The sequence below is a fragment of the Sus scrofa genome, chromosome 9 (assembly GCF_054392235.1).
Source record: "Sus scrofa isolate SSC_HxYL_T2T_F1_AM1 chromosome 9, Sscrofa_HxYL_maternal_Yorkshire_Landrace_v2.0, whole genome shotgun sequence".
NCBI classification, from domain to species: Eukaryota; Metazoa; Chordata; class Mammalia; order Artiodactyla; family Suidae; genus Sus; species Sus scrofa.
The window spans coordinates 73,663,676-73,681,088 of NC_139391.1; the positions used below are offsets into that span (position 1 = coordinate 73,663,676).

Consider the following 17,413-nt stretch of genomic DNA (forward strand, 5'->3'; position numbering starts at 1 on the left):
AGGAAACAGACTTGTAAGTGAATGTTTATTACACTGGAGATAGAAAATAAATACACAGCTAGGCGTGTGCATGTTTCGTCTCTATTCTCTGTGTAAGTTTTCTATCTAAAACTTACTTCTCCGTCCATCCCTTTGCTACTAGAGTGCATCTAATCTGTCTGCCCTATTTGGGGCTGCACAGCACATCTTGACAAAGGCTGGGGAGCTGTTGATTCTGCTCCCGCCGCCCTCAGCCAAGCTCGGAGCTGGGGAGCTGGGAAGAAATGCTGAAGGCAAACAAGCAGGGAAAGAGTAAAGAGAACGCTCTCCTCCCGCTCACACTCTGCACCATGCCCTTCTGTCATCCCGGGCCGGCCCAATAGAGTGCAAAGTTGGCCCAGACACAGGGTGGAGGGTGGCGGGACCAGGGGGCCAGGTAGACTGATGGAGGGATGCTGGAGCTGCACATCCCGAATCCCTGAGAGCCTGCCGCCACTGCAGCTGTCACCTCCTCGCCTGGCCACCCGGCGTGCCCCTTGCCTCCTGGGTGGCTCCAAGCCGTCTGCTGGGAGTAGAGTTGCTAACAGCTCCCACTCACAAGTCTGTGCATCCCCAACTCCCAGTTCTCACCCCAGCCCGCCTGTCGCCTCCCCCGGCCCCTCCCCCACCACTGCAGCGGGGGCAGCGATCTGGCGCTCCAGAGGACTCCCCGCCACTCTCCCCCAACCGGCGGCTGGTGAAGATTCGCGGCTCAGCCACAGCCTGGCCGCGCTCGCCACGGCCAGAGACTGGGGACCAGTGTCTGAGCATCCCCCGGGCGCGCACTTGGTGCGAAGGCGGGGGAGGGAAGGATACGGAGGGGGAGTTGCTGATTCCCTAGCGAACCCAGGAAGTTGTCCTTAAGGAAAATATATCGCTGGCTCGCGGGTGAGCAGCCACCTGGCCAGAGCAGCATGTGGACTGGCTCGCCGGGTCCGCTAAGTGCTCTGTGGCTGCCGCTGCCGCCGCTGAGGTCAGAGCAGCAGCTGCCGGCAGCAGGAGCCCCGCGCGGGGCCAGGAGCGGGGACGCTCGGCCGCCGCGTCCCCTGCTTACTGCTGGCCGCTTCTTCTTGGGAGGTGGCAGTCACTGTTGCTGCTGAGAAACCAGCCCGCATTTCCACGGATGGTCGCCTGATGAGGAGTTGAGACTCTAGACCTGCCGCCCGGACACACATGGCTTGTTACCTGGTCATCAGCTCGAGACATCTCAGCAATGGGCACTACCGGGGCATTAAAGGAGTCTTCAGAGGGCCCCTCTGCAAGAATGGATCTCCCTCTCCGGTAACCTGCACACACACACACGCGCACACACACATACGTTCAAAATCAATACAAACAAAAAGAGGAATTGTCCTGGCACAATGAGGATATCTATTTTACCCTTAGGTGTTTTGTGCCTGTTTATACAATTTATTGACAGACTGTTTCACAGTAAGGGGTGTGTGTTTACATGTGTATTTTCCACAAAGTCATTAGCATCTATAGTGCTATGGATGCAAATATTTACTGAATGCAGTTAACTGCAAGCTTGTGAAGGTAGCTCCTGTGTGCTATGTCAAGTTATGAATCTGCTGATTTGGGCAGTGTAGAAAGTTTGAGTGGCACTTTATAACCATGCTTTGTGAAGTCATCAGTTCGGATAAGTTTAATAATGCTCTATAAGAAGATAAACTCTCAGGATGATTTTGCATAAGGATCCTGGCAAAAGGAAATTAATTGAATGAATTGAATGCTGATATTTGTTGAAGTTGGATGCTTCATGACATAGGTTCTTTAAGGAAAGTCAAAGAGTTATTTGTGGAAATATGAATGTATAGTTTGTTGTGTCATCTACAGATGTATTGATATGTAATTTGAGCAATTTAACAAACTATCCAATTTAGTTTATCATTTATTTAAGTAGTTTTTATTAAATGATTTTGACCAGTATCTATGACTTCAATATGTTATTAATTCATTCCTTAGTACATAACAAAGGATTTTTTAAAGGATAAACATGGATTTCAAGGGAAAAAACCTATCACATGATTTTTTTTAAAGTTTTGGATTATTAGTGACTAAAGGGCTAAACTAAGCTATTTTTCCAGCTTAATGTGAAAACCAGTTCTTTAAGTCTGTATGATATAAAGAGGGAAAACTGAAGTTGTCTGATTTTTATTTATTTATTTTTTGGTACTTGCCATCATGGTTTAATGCTTCATTAACCTGAATTATTCAAAACTGAATATGTTATAAAAACCTTTGATTAAGTGCTATGTGTGATTCGCACGAGACATCTAAAATCAGAAAGTTCAGGAACCTAGAGCTATCACTAGGATTCCTAATTGTGACAAACTATTGCCTCACACGCTTCACGCACTGTAAAAAGTAGGTTATTGCAAACCCCTTCCAACTATTTACTACTGAATCAAAAGTGTAAGATGGGATATACTGTTTATATTGACACTTAGAATTAATTTCATAAGATTAGAAGGGTCTTGGAGAGTTTTAGTTGAATAAAGCCCACATTCAGTCTTTCCGAGCAGCTGGTCTGAGTCCTTCTCATTTTTAAAGATTCTCATGACTGTAGTTTCTGCAGTCTCAGCAAATCACCTTAGTGTTTAACAGCCGATGGTGTCAGAATCTTCCTTAGAGCAGACTTAAATCCTTCGAATTTTTCTTTAAACTCATTTCATCTTGAAAACCTAGAATATTCCAACTTTCTCATAGGTATTATTTTCCACCTTTGGTAAGCTCTGTGGCTATCTTCTGAAACTCTCTTTAGTTGTGGTAATTTGAATTGGATAGTATGTTGCTGTATATGTGCCTTAATAATTCAGAGGACAAAGGGAGAATTACCTCATAGGTTTTAACATTGTTTAGTTCTGTTTAAGTTGGTTAAAATATGATATTAATCTTAGAAAATCTAGAGGGTTTGTGGAGGAAATTTCTGTCACAGGGCCAAAAAGTGTCCTTCCTCCCCTACCATGCTCACTCATTTCCCAGGAAACTGAATGACCCCCCAAAGACTGGCCACATGAATGTGGATGTGAGAAGACAACCCATAACCCACATGGCTCTCCTGGCTGACTGGTGCCCACACCCACAGGATGCTATTCTTATTCACTGTTGGGCTGGTTTTTACTAAAATACTGACTTATTTACTTTTATCTCTGTGCTACACTTTGACTCACTGGGTTGTTCTCTCCAATGTTTGCACATTCAACTAAAATGACATCCACATCTTGTAAAGACATCTCAATTAGTCTGCATATGAACTTCCTAAACCTGATTTATTTTGCCTTCTTTTACATTTTACTCTGGAATTCGAATGGATTTTTCAAGGTTCGAAAAGTTTCTCACATGAGATGAGTGGTACATGAAAATTAATGTCTGTTCATTCTCTGTGACCAGCAGGTTGTTGAAACAAGTCAGAACTGACTTCACATTGCCTAACACTTAGTCTTTCTCCCTCAATTAAAAGAGGTTACTATCTTTTGGACCCTTGAGAACATGGGTAATGCTTTCCTGGTCTAGATGAGTTTGTAGTTGCCTTCTTCATTAATGAGTTGTGAAACATAAAGCTGAAAACAGGTTATACATCATTTCTTTTTTGTATTCAGGAATACACACTTGCAGTTACTTTCAGATTAACCTAAGTTTACTGATTTTTTTCATCAGCATAAATATTAAACTCATGGATCCATAATATACAATCATTTATTTTTTATTATAACATATAGCTACTCTGACAGTAGTTTTCTTTTTTTTTTAATTTAGTGATCAGAATGCTCTCAAATTGACCTCTATGTCAATGACTTAGTTATTGCTACTTATTGAAACCCAGTTTATTTGGGACTATGGATTGGGTGCCTTTCATTGATTTAATTCATTATCACTAAGTTCTACAATATTTTCAACCTTGGTTCTTACATTTATCATGAGTTTCCCTCCTTTCTATTCTATTTTCATATTTTTCTGTTTAAGTAGAGGGATTTAAAAGTAGCACATAACACAATTATTGAATGAAACCATTTGGTAACTTTGTTATAGAATGGAGACAAGCTACACTTCCTTTTTGATGTAATAAGAGTTACTTTCATAGTTCTGACAAATATATGAATTTAAAATTTCATTGTCTTATAGAGATAATTCTTCAGTTATATATTTAAAGTGGGTTGTATAATTTGTCATGTTCAAATCACGTGTCTGTAGAATCTGAACATGTGATATTAAATTGACAGTAAAAAAAGGGAATGATGATGTTTATACACATTTTTTATTTCAAAAGATTTCATTTAGAAAATTTTGAATCATTATATGGGACTCTTGCAATAAATACTTAATGGGATACTTGAGAAATAAATAAAGCATTTTACCCCCAAAGAATGTTCACAGATCAGTAAACTGAAAATCCTAGAGTGAAATTCAGTTCCTATCTTCAAAGTGAAAACATGCAAATGTCTTATCTCTTGCATCTCTCTTCTTTTTGGTGACTTGGTATGAAAAAAATAGCATATTGCTTTTCATCCTAATTAGGATCTGAATAATTGATTTGAGATGGTTTATGTTATTTTAAATCAAAAGATAGATTAAAGAAAAGAAAAGTGACAGAGTATTGCATAGTGTTTTTACTGGTAAAAGTCTCTAATTTTGGAAAATAAATTTACACCCTCCCACATTTTAGGATATTTATCCCCTACCTTATTCCAAATCTATGATTGGATGATGACTTTAAGAATCACACATGCACACAAACACACACACATTTACAAGTAGACAGAGGTGTAGATACACACATTGTTACTAGTGTTCATACAAGAAGTTCCTATATATTTTGTAATAATCTTTACAGTTGAGTATGTTAATGGTAAAAACCTTCTTACAATCCAGAAACTTCTAAGTTCTACAAAATGTGAGAATTATTTTAAATGAGTAATATCCTCTATGTAGTCTAGAGTAGATTCTTAGTTGTTTTATGTAACGTAAAACATCATCTCAAATTTAGAGTAGAGCATGGTTTGTTATGGTTTACTCAATCTGCATGTGGCCTCTGGTAAGACTACCATCCAGTATATCTATGATTAAATGTTAATAATAAAATAAGCATCTTTTTTTTTAAATCTGTGGCATATGTTTAGATTATTATCATTCATTCAAAGCTTAGAAGAGTGGTACTTCTTAAGACGTGCTTATTTGGAGTTCCCGTCATGGCGCAGTAGTTAACGAATCTGACTAGGAACCATGAGGTTGCGGGTTCGGTCCCTGCCCTTGCTCAGTGGGTTAGGGATCTGGTGTTGCCGTGAGCTGTGGTGTAGGTTGCAGACACAGCTTGAATCCCCGTGTTGCTGTGGCTGTGGTGTAGGCTGGTGGCTACAGCTCCAATCAGACCCCTAGCCTGGGAACCTCCATATGCTGCGAGAGTGGCCCAAGAAATTAAAAAAAAAAAAAAAAAAGTGCTTATTCCCAGGAACCCTATAGACAGACACTTAGGAATATCTGTTTCTGTCATCTTCCTCTGAAATATTGGATATGAAGGAAGTTCTTGGGATTTTTCATCTCAGCAACATATTAGGATCTTCGGATGTTATTGTTGTCTAGTTGTTATTTTGTTTTGTTTAGTGATCTTATTCTAAGCTATATATATGAATAAATTACCTAACTAAAGGAGGTGACATACAAACAAACACGATTTTTTTCCTTTTTAAAAATGTAACCATTTTTAATTTTTTTTTAGGTTGAAGTATAGTTAATTTACAATGTATTAGTTTCAGGTGTGTACAGCAAAGTGATTCATATCTATATATATTTTTTTCAGATTCTTTTATACTCTGGTTATTACAAGCTATTGAATATAGTTCCCTGTGCTATGTAGTAGGTTCCCATTGTTTATCTGTTCCAATTTATTCCTCCCCCCAATCCTCTGCTATCCCCTCTGGCAACCATAAATTTGTTTTCATCAAACAAACATTTTAAATAGATTAAAAATTCTCTAAAGTTCCCATTTAAAAATTACCAATGCATATGTATACATGAAAGAAGTTCTAGAAAAGGTTAATTACTTGGAGGGCGCATCTATTCAGAGAACTCCTTATAAGGAAACGAGCACAGTTACAACCTTGTTCTTTTTTCTAATGCCTATAATCTTCAATTGTATGTATTTCCATTATGCTTAAGAAGTACATGTTAAACACATCCAAAAATGCTCTCAAACTGATGCACTTTTCATGTGCCAAATACAATTATGAAGATATGCTCTCCTGTAGAGAAGTCACCTGCTTCCTCTTCTTGAATTTATGAATACATAATATTGCCTTTCTTTATTGAAACTTTTAACTGTTTTCCATAAAGAAGACTCAGTTACAATTCTTACAATGCATGTTTTCTTTGTTGTGTCAAATATTGTATTAAGCAGAGCCTCCTTTCCTCTCACTGCCTTTTCAACCCATTTCTTCTCTCTCCCAACTAACTGATTTCAGAAACTTGTATTTGGTATCTAAGCTTTTCGAAATAAATCTCAACTTTATAGAACTTAAGTTATGCTTCTGTCACTTCAGAAAGTTTCTATGATAAAAAGAGTCAAAGAGTCTTTGAGTGCTAAAACTCGTGACCTTATTAGATCATACTATGTTTATTTCCCAATTAAAATCTTATAGGTCAAGTCCCTTGATTTGTTTCTCATGGACACACAATTAAGATGGACTCTATTTTAGGTTTCTGCCCCATAATTTGGAAACAAAATTAAAATCAAACATATTGGCATAATGTGTAGGCTAAATAGGGATGGTATTTAATGTAGAAATTAATCATTTGTAGTTAAAAAACTTAATTGTAACTGTGAAATCCTTCTTGTACAATGTGTATGCAGTAGGATGCTTTAAAAAAAAATTGGTAGTGGGGGCTGCACCTGCAGCATGTAGAGGTTTCCGGGCCAGGGATCAAACCCATGCTGCAGTTGCAGCCTGCACTGCAGCTGCGGCAGCATAAGATCCTTAACCCGCTACACAGCAAGGGAACTTCTAAGATAATTTTTTATGTGTTAAGTGTTAACAGAGCTTGAGATGTCAGTAAGGCTGTACTGAGAACAAAGAGCAAGAAGAGTAATATATATTTCAAACATATATTCAAACTTTTTGAAGTTAAGTATCAGTGAATTTGGTTTGAATTTGGTTTGTCAAAATATACATTGTCTGAATAATTCTTTAGTATATATGTACCTATTTTGTAAAAATAAAAAGCACTTGAATCAAAATTGAAATAAAAATGCTACTGGCTTGAAAATGTCCTTTGCTTTTAACAAATATGTTTTCCCAGGTAATTTTTATGAAATGACATATGGCAGCTTCTTATAGATAGATTTTTAAATCAAGCTTAGTGGATAAAGTTTAGAGAGATAATTTTAAAATTTGATATGTTTTCATGAAGAAGTAGAGTTATGATGATGATAAGAATGTACCAGTCACAAAATTCCAGAGTCCCTCTTGCATCGTTAGTACTTATTGAACATGAAAGGAAACTCTGGAAAGACTAATTGCATCATAGTTAGACAGCATTCTCAATTGTAACTGAGACATTGCTAGCTTATTGAAGACAAAATATGCAAAGAAATATTTCACAGTATTTAAAATGGAAAAAGGACTTTTAAAAATATTCAGCAATGGAGTTCCTGCTGTGGTGAAACATCTCTGTACTACTGGGATGCAGGTTTGATCCCTGGTGTGACACAGTGGGTTAAGGATCCAGCATTGCTGCAGCTGAGGCATAGGTTGCACCTGCAGCTTAGATCAGATCCCTGGCCTGGGAACTCCATATGCCCTGGGGTGGCCAAAATGGAAAAAAAAAATCGGTAATGCTCTTACTTTTCCTGAGAAGGACCCTTGATATAACATGCATTGAACACAACCAATGAAATGCTTCTTTCATTCACATTTGATACCTAAAATCCAATCTTTAACTTCTGAAAACTTATTTTTCTTCACAGATAAAAAGAGGTAGTAAAATAGTAAACTATATTCCTATTCTTTGACTGGTACAAAACTCTGAGATTAATTTGTGTCTTCAGAAAGTGCTGGGGATTGACATTGGCCTTGAAAGCAACATGACGTCCTCACTCCTACTCCTCTCCATCTAGCTCTTATTTTAATTTTATTTTCCATGAATCTCATTCTTTTAAACTTGGATTTACTGTTTTAATGCATAAAGTTTCTTTTAGACGACTCAGGTGTGTTGTGCAAGCAAACCAGGCTATAAATAAATAATAAAATATGGGCTATTCCCCAATAGGGACACCACTCAGGATGCTATACTGGGCAGCTCTGAGCATGATTCATGGAGAGTATTCATTTGTTTCATTTATAGCAAGTATCATTATGGCTGTCAATTTTTTGCTTTGACAATTGGAAAATTCCTTTTGGCAAATTTGATTTCACTTTTCTGTGGGTGTGAGAGGCAGAATATAGTTTATTTTGAAATGCATGCTGTCAGGTTTTTTTTTTTTTTTCTCTAAACAATGTTCCCCCTCCCTGTTATTCTTCTTACCATTGATCCTTGTTCCTTTTATTGGCATGGCCACAGTTTTTTCAGCATCTTTTTTGGTTCATGCATAAGTGTTGGCATGTATTTCTAACCCCAGAGACCCAAGCCCCTGCAAATGGTGAAAACTATCCCATTCTGTTTGCTCCCCAACCCAAGCATGCAAATGCCTTCTCTGTTCACAAGCCACAGGTAACTTTCTTCTCTAGCTTGGAATTTAGAGCTTCCCCACTATCTTCATTCAGGACCCACCTACCACTGTTCTTCCCCTGCCCTCTTTCCCACAGCTATTACGCAGCACTTCATTTGTCTCATGCTACCTCCCCAGCAACAGAAAAATAGTCAATCCTCCCCAACATATGTCTTTTCCAGATCTCCATTTTGCTATGAATAACTATATTCCCTAACATGTTTCTTGGCAAGCAAAGCCAATGTGCATTTCCTCTTTGTAAATGATATAAATACCATATTTTAAATGGAAAATAACTATTGCACCCCTTATTGAATGATAGAGAAGATGCAGAAGGGTCCACTTAAATCCGATCCTCCCTTTGATTTGCTTCATCTGAACGTAAAGTCAAGAGATGTAGAGGTGGCTATATTAATTACATCCACATTATGTGAAAACATTTGAAGTCCTTGGGTGGTGGCTAAGAGTCTTCATGATCAAGGCCCTACTTACAGCTTCAGTTTTAACTCTATTTATTCTCCAGCCATGCTGAACTCCTAAGAGTTCTTGACTGTGATGGATGTTTATAGATTTTATACCATCACACATGCTGTTCTCTCTACCACAAATCCTCTTTTGGCCATCATCGTTGGGACATGCCTTATGTACTCCTTCAGACTTAGCTAAAGAGTCAGATCTTCATGTGAGTCTGCATAGGGTTTCCTTATCTCATGGGTCAAGTGCTTCTCTTTCAAGCTGCAGTCATATCCGTTGCTTGCCTTGATTATCACTGAACTATATTTGTTTATTAGTCTCCATTTCTCTATGAGATATGAGATCCCTGGCTCACGCTTGCCATTATCCTTATATCCCGAGAGCTGGGCACAGCTTCTGGGTTTATTATTGATTTCAATAGAAACCAAAAGGATTTCAATAGAAATTTAATTGGTAAATGTTCCCTTTGGTCCTGCTGATAACTTGAAGAAGAAAAGTTTTCCTTAGGAGGGAATTTTTTTCCCAAGTTAGAATCCTTTAGAATGCCCACTTTTTTCCTGGATTAAGTGGTGACTATTTTCTTGATATTAGTTCCCACTTTAATATCCACCAAGATATCTTGGTCAGTTGCCTCAAGTATAATTTAATACTTCTTATCATTCCAAATTGCAGCGTGCTTTATTCCATGTAACCATTTCAGAATATCTTTTGTTAAAGGCCACAAGAGGATGAAGATCGGCTATATATAAATGGCTGAAATTCATACCTGAGTTAGTTGAGCCATATTTTTCATTGACACATATTTAATAGCTTCTGTGAAATGAATTACAAGTTAGGAACTTGATCATTCACTTCCTATCTAGGAGTGTGTAGTGAGAAGGAACAATAGTGGTGCTCACTCAATTTGTCTCTTTTCTTTCTTTTGAAAAAGAGGCAATGCTGCCCTAATCAGTGGCCACTATAGCACTTGAGAAAGCACCATTCTGGAGCAGCCATAGGGTGCTTGTTACACAATTGCCAACACTCTCCAACTGCCTGAACTTATTATTCACACACTTTCCTACATGGTTTTGTCAGCTCTTGTTTGTATCTTGCTTGTATTCTGCCACTGTCCATAAAAAAAGCTTGGGCTTCTTCTAAACAGTGAGTTCTAGCTAAAATATCCAGCCTTCTCTGGTGAACATACAGAAAGATAGTAATACTCTTCAAAATCAAGAGAATCAGGTCTGTTGTATGGCCAGTTAGTCCCTTCCTTCCTTTCTTCCTCCCCTCTCTTTTTTTACTTTCTTTCTTTGGCCACACCCCACACTTCATGGATCCTTAACCCACAGGGCCAGGAATCAAATCTGTGTCTTCATGAATACTAGTCAGGTTTGTTACCACTGAGCTACAATGGGAACTCCCTGTGTGGCCAATTTCTTTTGTTACAGAAAAGCATATTTGTTAGCAAACGTTGAAAGGGATCTAAGAAGTCTGATTTAGCATCCCACTATGTATGTTCTTTTAATTTTTGTATAATTTGTTGTTGTTGTTGCTGTTCCTGAGGCAATGTGGAAGCTCCTGGGCCAAGGGTTGAACCCATGCCACAACAGCAATCCAAGCCGCTGCAGTGAAAACACCAGATACTTAACCCTCTGTTCCACAAGGGAACTCCTCACTATATGTATTTTAATATAGCACTATGATAGCAGAATAATGGCTTCTCAGAGATGTTTGCATTACAATACTCAAAACCCTTGACCCTGTTAAGTTACATAGCAAAAGGGGCTTTGCAGATATGACTAAGTTAGGGATGTTGAGAAGATGATCCTGGATTATGTAGGAATCTATATAACACACACACACATACATTCTTTTTCATGTTCTTTTCATGTATAGATTGTCACGGAACATCGGGTAAATTTTCCTGTGCTATACAAGCAGATCCCTACTGGCCAACCATTCCATAGTGTGCATATGTCAATCCTAAACCCCCAATCAATACCTCCCCCCAACCTGTCCCCTTTTGTAACCATAGTTTATTTTCAAAGTCTGTGAATCTGTTTCTGTTTTGCAAATAAGTTCATTTGGATCATTTTTTAAGATTCCACGTGTAAGTGATGTTATATGTTGGTTTTTCTGACTTACTTCACTTAGTATGATAAACCTTAGTTCCATCCATGTTGCTGAAAATGGCGTTAAAACTCTAATTCAAAAAGATAACAAGCACCACAGTGTTCACTGAAGCACTATGTACAATAGCCAAGACATGGAAGCAACATAAATGTCCATCAAAAGAGAAATCGATAAAGATGTGGCATATAGATTCAGCAGAATATTTTTCAGCCATAAAATAGAGTTTAAATAAAAGGTAATGAGATCAATTGAAACAATAATTATAATTTCATGAAATCTCCAACATGTTCTGTTCTAGACATGGTGGTGATCTAAATGGAGAATTATTTTTTAACATTTCTATTGAGGAGTAAGGTAATATTTAAATGGTCACAAATCATAAGCGTAGAGCTTTTTAATGCAGATACAGAACATTACAACTTCCTGAAAGCCCCAGGTGTGCCCCTCACCAAGTAGCACTCAATCCAAAGGCAACTATTGTCCTAGCTCCAGATTACAAACTGCCTTACTTAAAAATGCTTTTATGACATCATTTAGTACAAAACACATATGCCAGCAGCTCAAATGACAGTAAGGCCCTCTTTTTTGGGTGGGATAGGTAACTAGACAGTGTTTCAGAGCTCACTATTCTACTTCACTTTGACTGACCATAGCTACCTGGCTAACTATTTGACCCAAATGAACAAAAGAATCTTGATTAGGTAAGAATGAATGGATTTATGCTAATACAACATACGGATTATATCCAGGGTGACATTTGTGAGGTATTCTATTATCTTTCCCTTAATATTATATGTTGAATTTCAGAGACCTGACCATCATGTAGATTTCAAGATCTCTTGCAAGCCATTAGGAAGGACTTTGTTGAGTCTTCATTATTTGAAAGATGTGAATTATGTATTTAGTTGCAAGGTAATAATAAATGATTAAATAAACCTCTAGCTTGGACTTCTCATAAAAAATGAAATCTGTGTGCAAATGATATGTAAACTTTATTACAAAAGTTGTTATAATGTCGCACACATGCACAGGAATAAAATACAATTTTGAGTTTCTATGAAAATAGGATTATTGCCAAGAAGATTACAGACAAAATCCAGACAATACTTATATTAATCAATTCTAATTTCAGTGAATTTAAATACATTTAAAGAACTGATCATATATTTTAAATCGAATGTAATACTCATCTTCCAATATCCCTATGTTACATGGTGTGGGTTCAAGAGCTCTACATTTTTCCAGAAGAATCTTTAGTGACAATCACTGATGACTTGCTTTCTTATCATTGTAGAAGGAAGATTTGTGAAATTGCAATTAGAAAAGTAATAAAGTGTAATAAATTCTCCTTAAGAGTCCCTTCCAATAGTAAGTCACTTTGCTGTAAATTAAAAAAAAAAAAATCATACTCAGTTCCATTCTATGTGATCATCCTTCTAGGCATGAACGTGATAGAGAAAATCTGTTTACCACAAGAAACAGAGCTGGTTAGAAAGTATAGCTAGAGAAAAATTATAATTGGCATAAACATATTAATAGGGAGTGGCCTTACGTGGATTTTTGTGGTCTGTAAAATCACTTAGTCTGAAGATCCTAGAATTAGATCCAATAGACAGTAACTGGAATATTACTTGTGATCTACTTACTGGTATGACAAAAATTTGAGCACCTGAAGTTTTAAATTCTTCATAAAGTCATGAATAGAAGGCCAGCCCTAATATTCTGTTTTTGATCTTGATGAGTTCTGTGTTTGATGAAATATGGAGAGAATCTGCAACCTCACAATTCCTTACCAGCCTGTTTAGAAATAACTCACTAATGTTTGACTGTTGTTTTTCAGGTTGTTTCTATTTTTTTCAGCCATGATATGTATGGTTTGTTCAAAGAAATCTTAGGAGCTGGGGGAAATAGATGGAACCTTTGGTGAAAGGTAGAGGAAAAGTCTTGGATAGTGTGAAAGGCTCCTCCTTTTCTTCAGCATCAGGGCAGGGGGGTGGTGGGCAGAGAAGGCACAACTGGGCATAAGCCCTGGAGCTTTATGACTTGAATACCAGTCAGATGGACCATGAAGGGTAAGTATCTGATGTTCCCAAAACATAATTAAAATGCATATATCTTATCCTGAGTAACTCTATTAGCTACTTGACACATTGCCAATTAATTCCATCACTAGACATTGATTATATATTACTTTCACTCTAAGTTTGCAGTTTTTATGAAAAACATTAAGGTGACTTTGGGATGTCAGGAACACTTTCATGAATAAGTTCAAGGAAGCTCAAGTTTTATTTTATTTTATTTATTTATTTATTTTTCCTGAACTGGCTACCTAAAGAGATTTTAAATAGACTCAATGAGAAATAGCCAATAGGTGGGACAGAAACCTGGATATAGGAGCCTGGCCTGGGGGAAGCCTAAGATTTGCAGAATTGAAAATAGAAAAACATTTCAACTGGGGAGTCAAAGTCATGTATTCATTCAATAATATTTAACAAATATTGTAAGGGTCTGCTCTGCTCAACCCTTATTGACCATGTAGCAATTCTGAAAGAATAAATTACACTATGGGAAAAGAAGATGTATTCCCCATGTACCAAATACTACTGAGAAGTAGTTCTACCTACAAGCTTTGGTAGTAGGTATCTAGTGACCAGACTCCTCTGGATAAAGCAGAAGAGGAAAGGTGAGGGGGGGGGGCATATGAAATGGATGCATAGAGGATGATTGGAGAATGAATGAACATGTGGCATTGAGCACTTAGGTCAGAGTTTAAAAGTAATTTTGACCTAGGAGTTCCACTGTGGTGCAGTGGGTTAAGAATCCAGTTGCAGTGGCTTGGGTTTCTGTGGAAGCGTGGGTTTGAGCCCTGGCCAGTGCAATGGGTTAAAGGATCCAGTGTTGGCATAGGTCACAGCTTTGGCTCCTGGGAACTTCCATATGCTGTAAGTCGGGCCCTAAAAAGAAAAAAATAATTTCAACCTAGATGATTCTCAGTTTTTATTGTAGACTTTGCCATTTTGTCCTTTCTGTTTTGTTTTCTTTTGGATTTCTCAGTAATTTTTCTTTTTTTATATATCAGCTGCTTATGTGTGACCAGGGGAATGACAGCTATTGAGGGTGGGGTTCCTACAGTCTCACTGATGTTATTGTGGCATGCAGCCTTTGGGGCCAGCAGTGAAAGTATAATCTGCTGAGGGATGATGGAATGTGGTAGATGTAGGGTCTAGAAAAGAAGCGGTATCATAGCCCTGGACAGCGCTCAGTGTGGTGGGATGACCCGAGTGCCTTCCTTCCCCTGGGGATCTGTGTGGGGGAGGCATGGCTGGCCCCCCCATAGAGAAGATCTTGTGTCTATTCTGGGGAGAATCTTCTGTTTTTAGTGGCTGATGCCAGACTTTTCAGTATAGATGCTGTAAAATGCAAATATACCCAATAAATGTCCCTTCATCCTGCTAGGGATTTACTCTTTCATGTGAATAAAGGATCTGGAAAAGATTCTTCTCTTAACCTAATACCTCAGGTGTTAGGTCCCTGAAATTAAGGGAGGGAGACCATGGAGGAAACTAAAGCACAGGAAGGCAAGTTCTGCTTTTGAGGGGCTTTCAAGTCCGCTAGAGAAGGGAGACCGTCATGAAGAAGGCCCCCAGAGAAAGAGGAGGACTTAAAGTGTCCTGGCCAGAAGAGCTCTGTGTTACCCTGCTTGGAAGATGTACTCACTTGTCACCCCAGGTTCCCAGTGAGAATTCTCATGGAAGTATGGCTCTGCCTTGAAGCTGATGAATTTTAGATCCTAAGTTTTCATAAACCATTTGAGGCCCTTAATACCTGCTGGGTACTGTCCAAGATGCTAATGATATGGAGGGAAACACCATCAACACGGCATCTGCCCCAGTGGAGACTACACACAGGGGATGAAGATAGGCAATGACATATTTTTATGTCACAATACCCATGGTGATAAGTGTACAAGTTCTTGCAAGAAAAAGTAACTGATGCTAAAGAGGGATGACCCTCCTAGTCCTAGGACTATGTAAAACTTTCCAGAGTATGTGATGGCTAATCTGAGAGGTGAGGAATGAGTGGAAGTTATCCTGGCCTAGAGACCTAAGGCAAGACCCAAAGAAAGACTCCCAGGCCTGGGACTTGCAGGACAGAGGGGCTGAAGACAAGGCACGTTTGGCAGGTAAGATTCAACCATGTAGGCTCCAGTACACCCTGTAGCAAGGAAATAGGAAATCGTCCCAGGTAGAAATATGGCTTTTCATCTTCCTACAGAACTAAACACTCTGTGAACCTCACAGGAGTACTTCTATTTACTTCCTGTGGATTGTGCCAGATGAGCTAGGGAACCATGGCTTTTTTTTTTTATTGTTGTTAAAAACAAAAATCAGAAATGATTTCTAAATTAGAGTACCAGAGTTAAATCATTATTAATCTTAATTACTTGATTAAAAATAGGACTTATAAGGGGAGAAGAATTGAGAATTACCTTTATAAATCTATACCCAAGAATTATATTATAGGTTAAGATTCACCTAAAATACTCCTCTTTGCTATTTTTAGGGTAATCTGGGGTGGTCTGGCCAAATGAGAGTTTTCTTAATTTAAGAGCATATAGCATTCATCTCAGGAAAGCAAAGGAAAATGGAAGGTTTTTTAAATGTTTTGAATCAATTATAGAAACTCCTTTTGTCTTTGTTGGGGAAGTTCCATCAGAAGGTATTAGACATCATGGATATAATAACTCTGAAGACCTAAGGTAATAATCACTTACTTTTTTAGATGAGTGACCTGTCTGAATCTCTGAAATACCACTAAAAGAGAAGTCCTTTCTAGGGTTGTGTGGTGACAAAGGTTGCATAATTTTATATCTATTTAAAAATTTAAGATAAAAACCATGATAGGTATAGGGTTTGTGGTATTATTTATGTACATATTTTGCCTTGTTTTATGCATTTACTCTACCCACCCCTGTAATTTTAAGGTGAGAGCATGGCTATTGTCCCTTCAGGTATTAAGTACCAAAGAAGTGGGTAAGCATATAGATTTGAGAATTGGCCTGAACTGGTTTGATCTCTGACTCTGGCTTTAACTTGCTATATGATTGCTCCAGCACTAAGAGCCTCAGCCTGTTCATTGGGGATGCTACTTGCCTTATGGGGGCAATGGGGGCATGTGGATTAACTAATGAATCCCATGTGCTTAGCAAAGTGTCACGTTCATAGTACATGTGCAATGGTTACTCCCACAGCACTCGGCTTGTTCCGTTATGAACAGGTTTCCTTGACCTCTTAAAATGTTCTAAGCACTAACTGGGAACGTGGCACTTTTATATCAAATTGTTGAAACTGTTGCTGTTTTGGATGGTCCTGTAAAATGGCTCTTTACTGTAGATGTGTTTTCTTGGAAGACAAGTGCAGGCATGAGGGCCAGTTAGCTTTCTGTTTAACACAACTGTTGCCAATAGAAGTCCTATGTTTTCACAACTTTCATAATGAAAATGCTCAGTATGCCCTACTTTCCTGATACAGCTTTACTTCAAGACAGTTACACATTTGAAGTGGCTTTTCCATTTTTCTTGTTGTTTTGGTCAGAGTGAGTTGAATTAAGCAGGTGAGTTGTTTTTATTATCTTGCTGCCATGTGGAAGGGATCTTTCTCTTCTTTACGGATAGATGTTTAATCTAAAATTACTGTCTCTGTGATAATAAGCTTTCACTTCTTACTGTGTTTAACCATTTTTCACTGCCTTTGAAAAGTCAACAGTCAATGTATAGGTATAATTAACTAATGTTCAGACTTTAGTAAGAAACTAATGATACAAACTTGTTATTGGCAATTACACAAAACTCTGAAGTACTTTGCAAGAACCCAAAGACTCTAGAAATGCATAATAATTCAAAAGCAAAGCACTTTTTGGAAATTTTATCTGACATAAATTGCAAATCACATTATCATTTTTTTCAAGGTGAAAATACCACATTATCTCTCTTCGTAGGAGGAAATTAAAATGTATATTTTGCATCTATTATTATTATGTACTTTTTCATATTTCATCATATACTAATCTGCTCATAGACGTGATTTTTTTTTTTGTCTTTTTAGG

At 37.9% G+C, this 17,413-nt stretch overlaps 1 protein-coding gene across 1 annotated transcript in view; it reads left to right on the forward strand.

Annotated features, from left to right (window-relative positions):
- The first annotated feature begins 693 nt into the window (after nt 1-693).
- ZNF804B (zinc finger protein 804B) overlaps nt 694-17,413 on the forward strand; it is a 506,235-nt gene continuing 489,515 nt past the window's right edge. Inside the window, exon 1 of the mRNA XM_021063357.2 lies at nt 694-1,299. Within this exon, the coding sequence (XP_020919016.1) occupies nt 1,192-1,299 (108 nt within the window). The 5' untranslated portion in view covers nt 694-1,191. The remainder of the gene's footprint in view (nt 1,300-17,413) is intronic.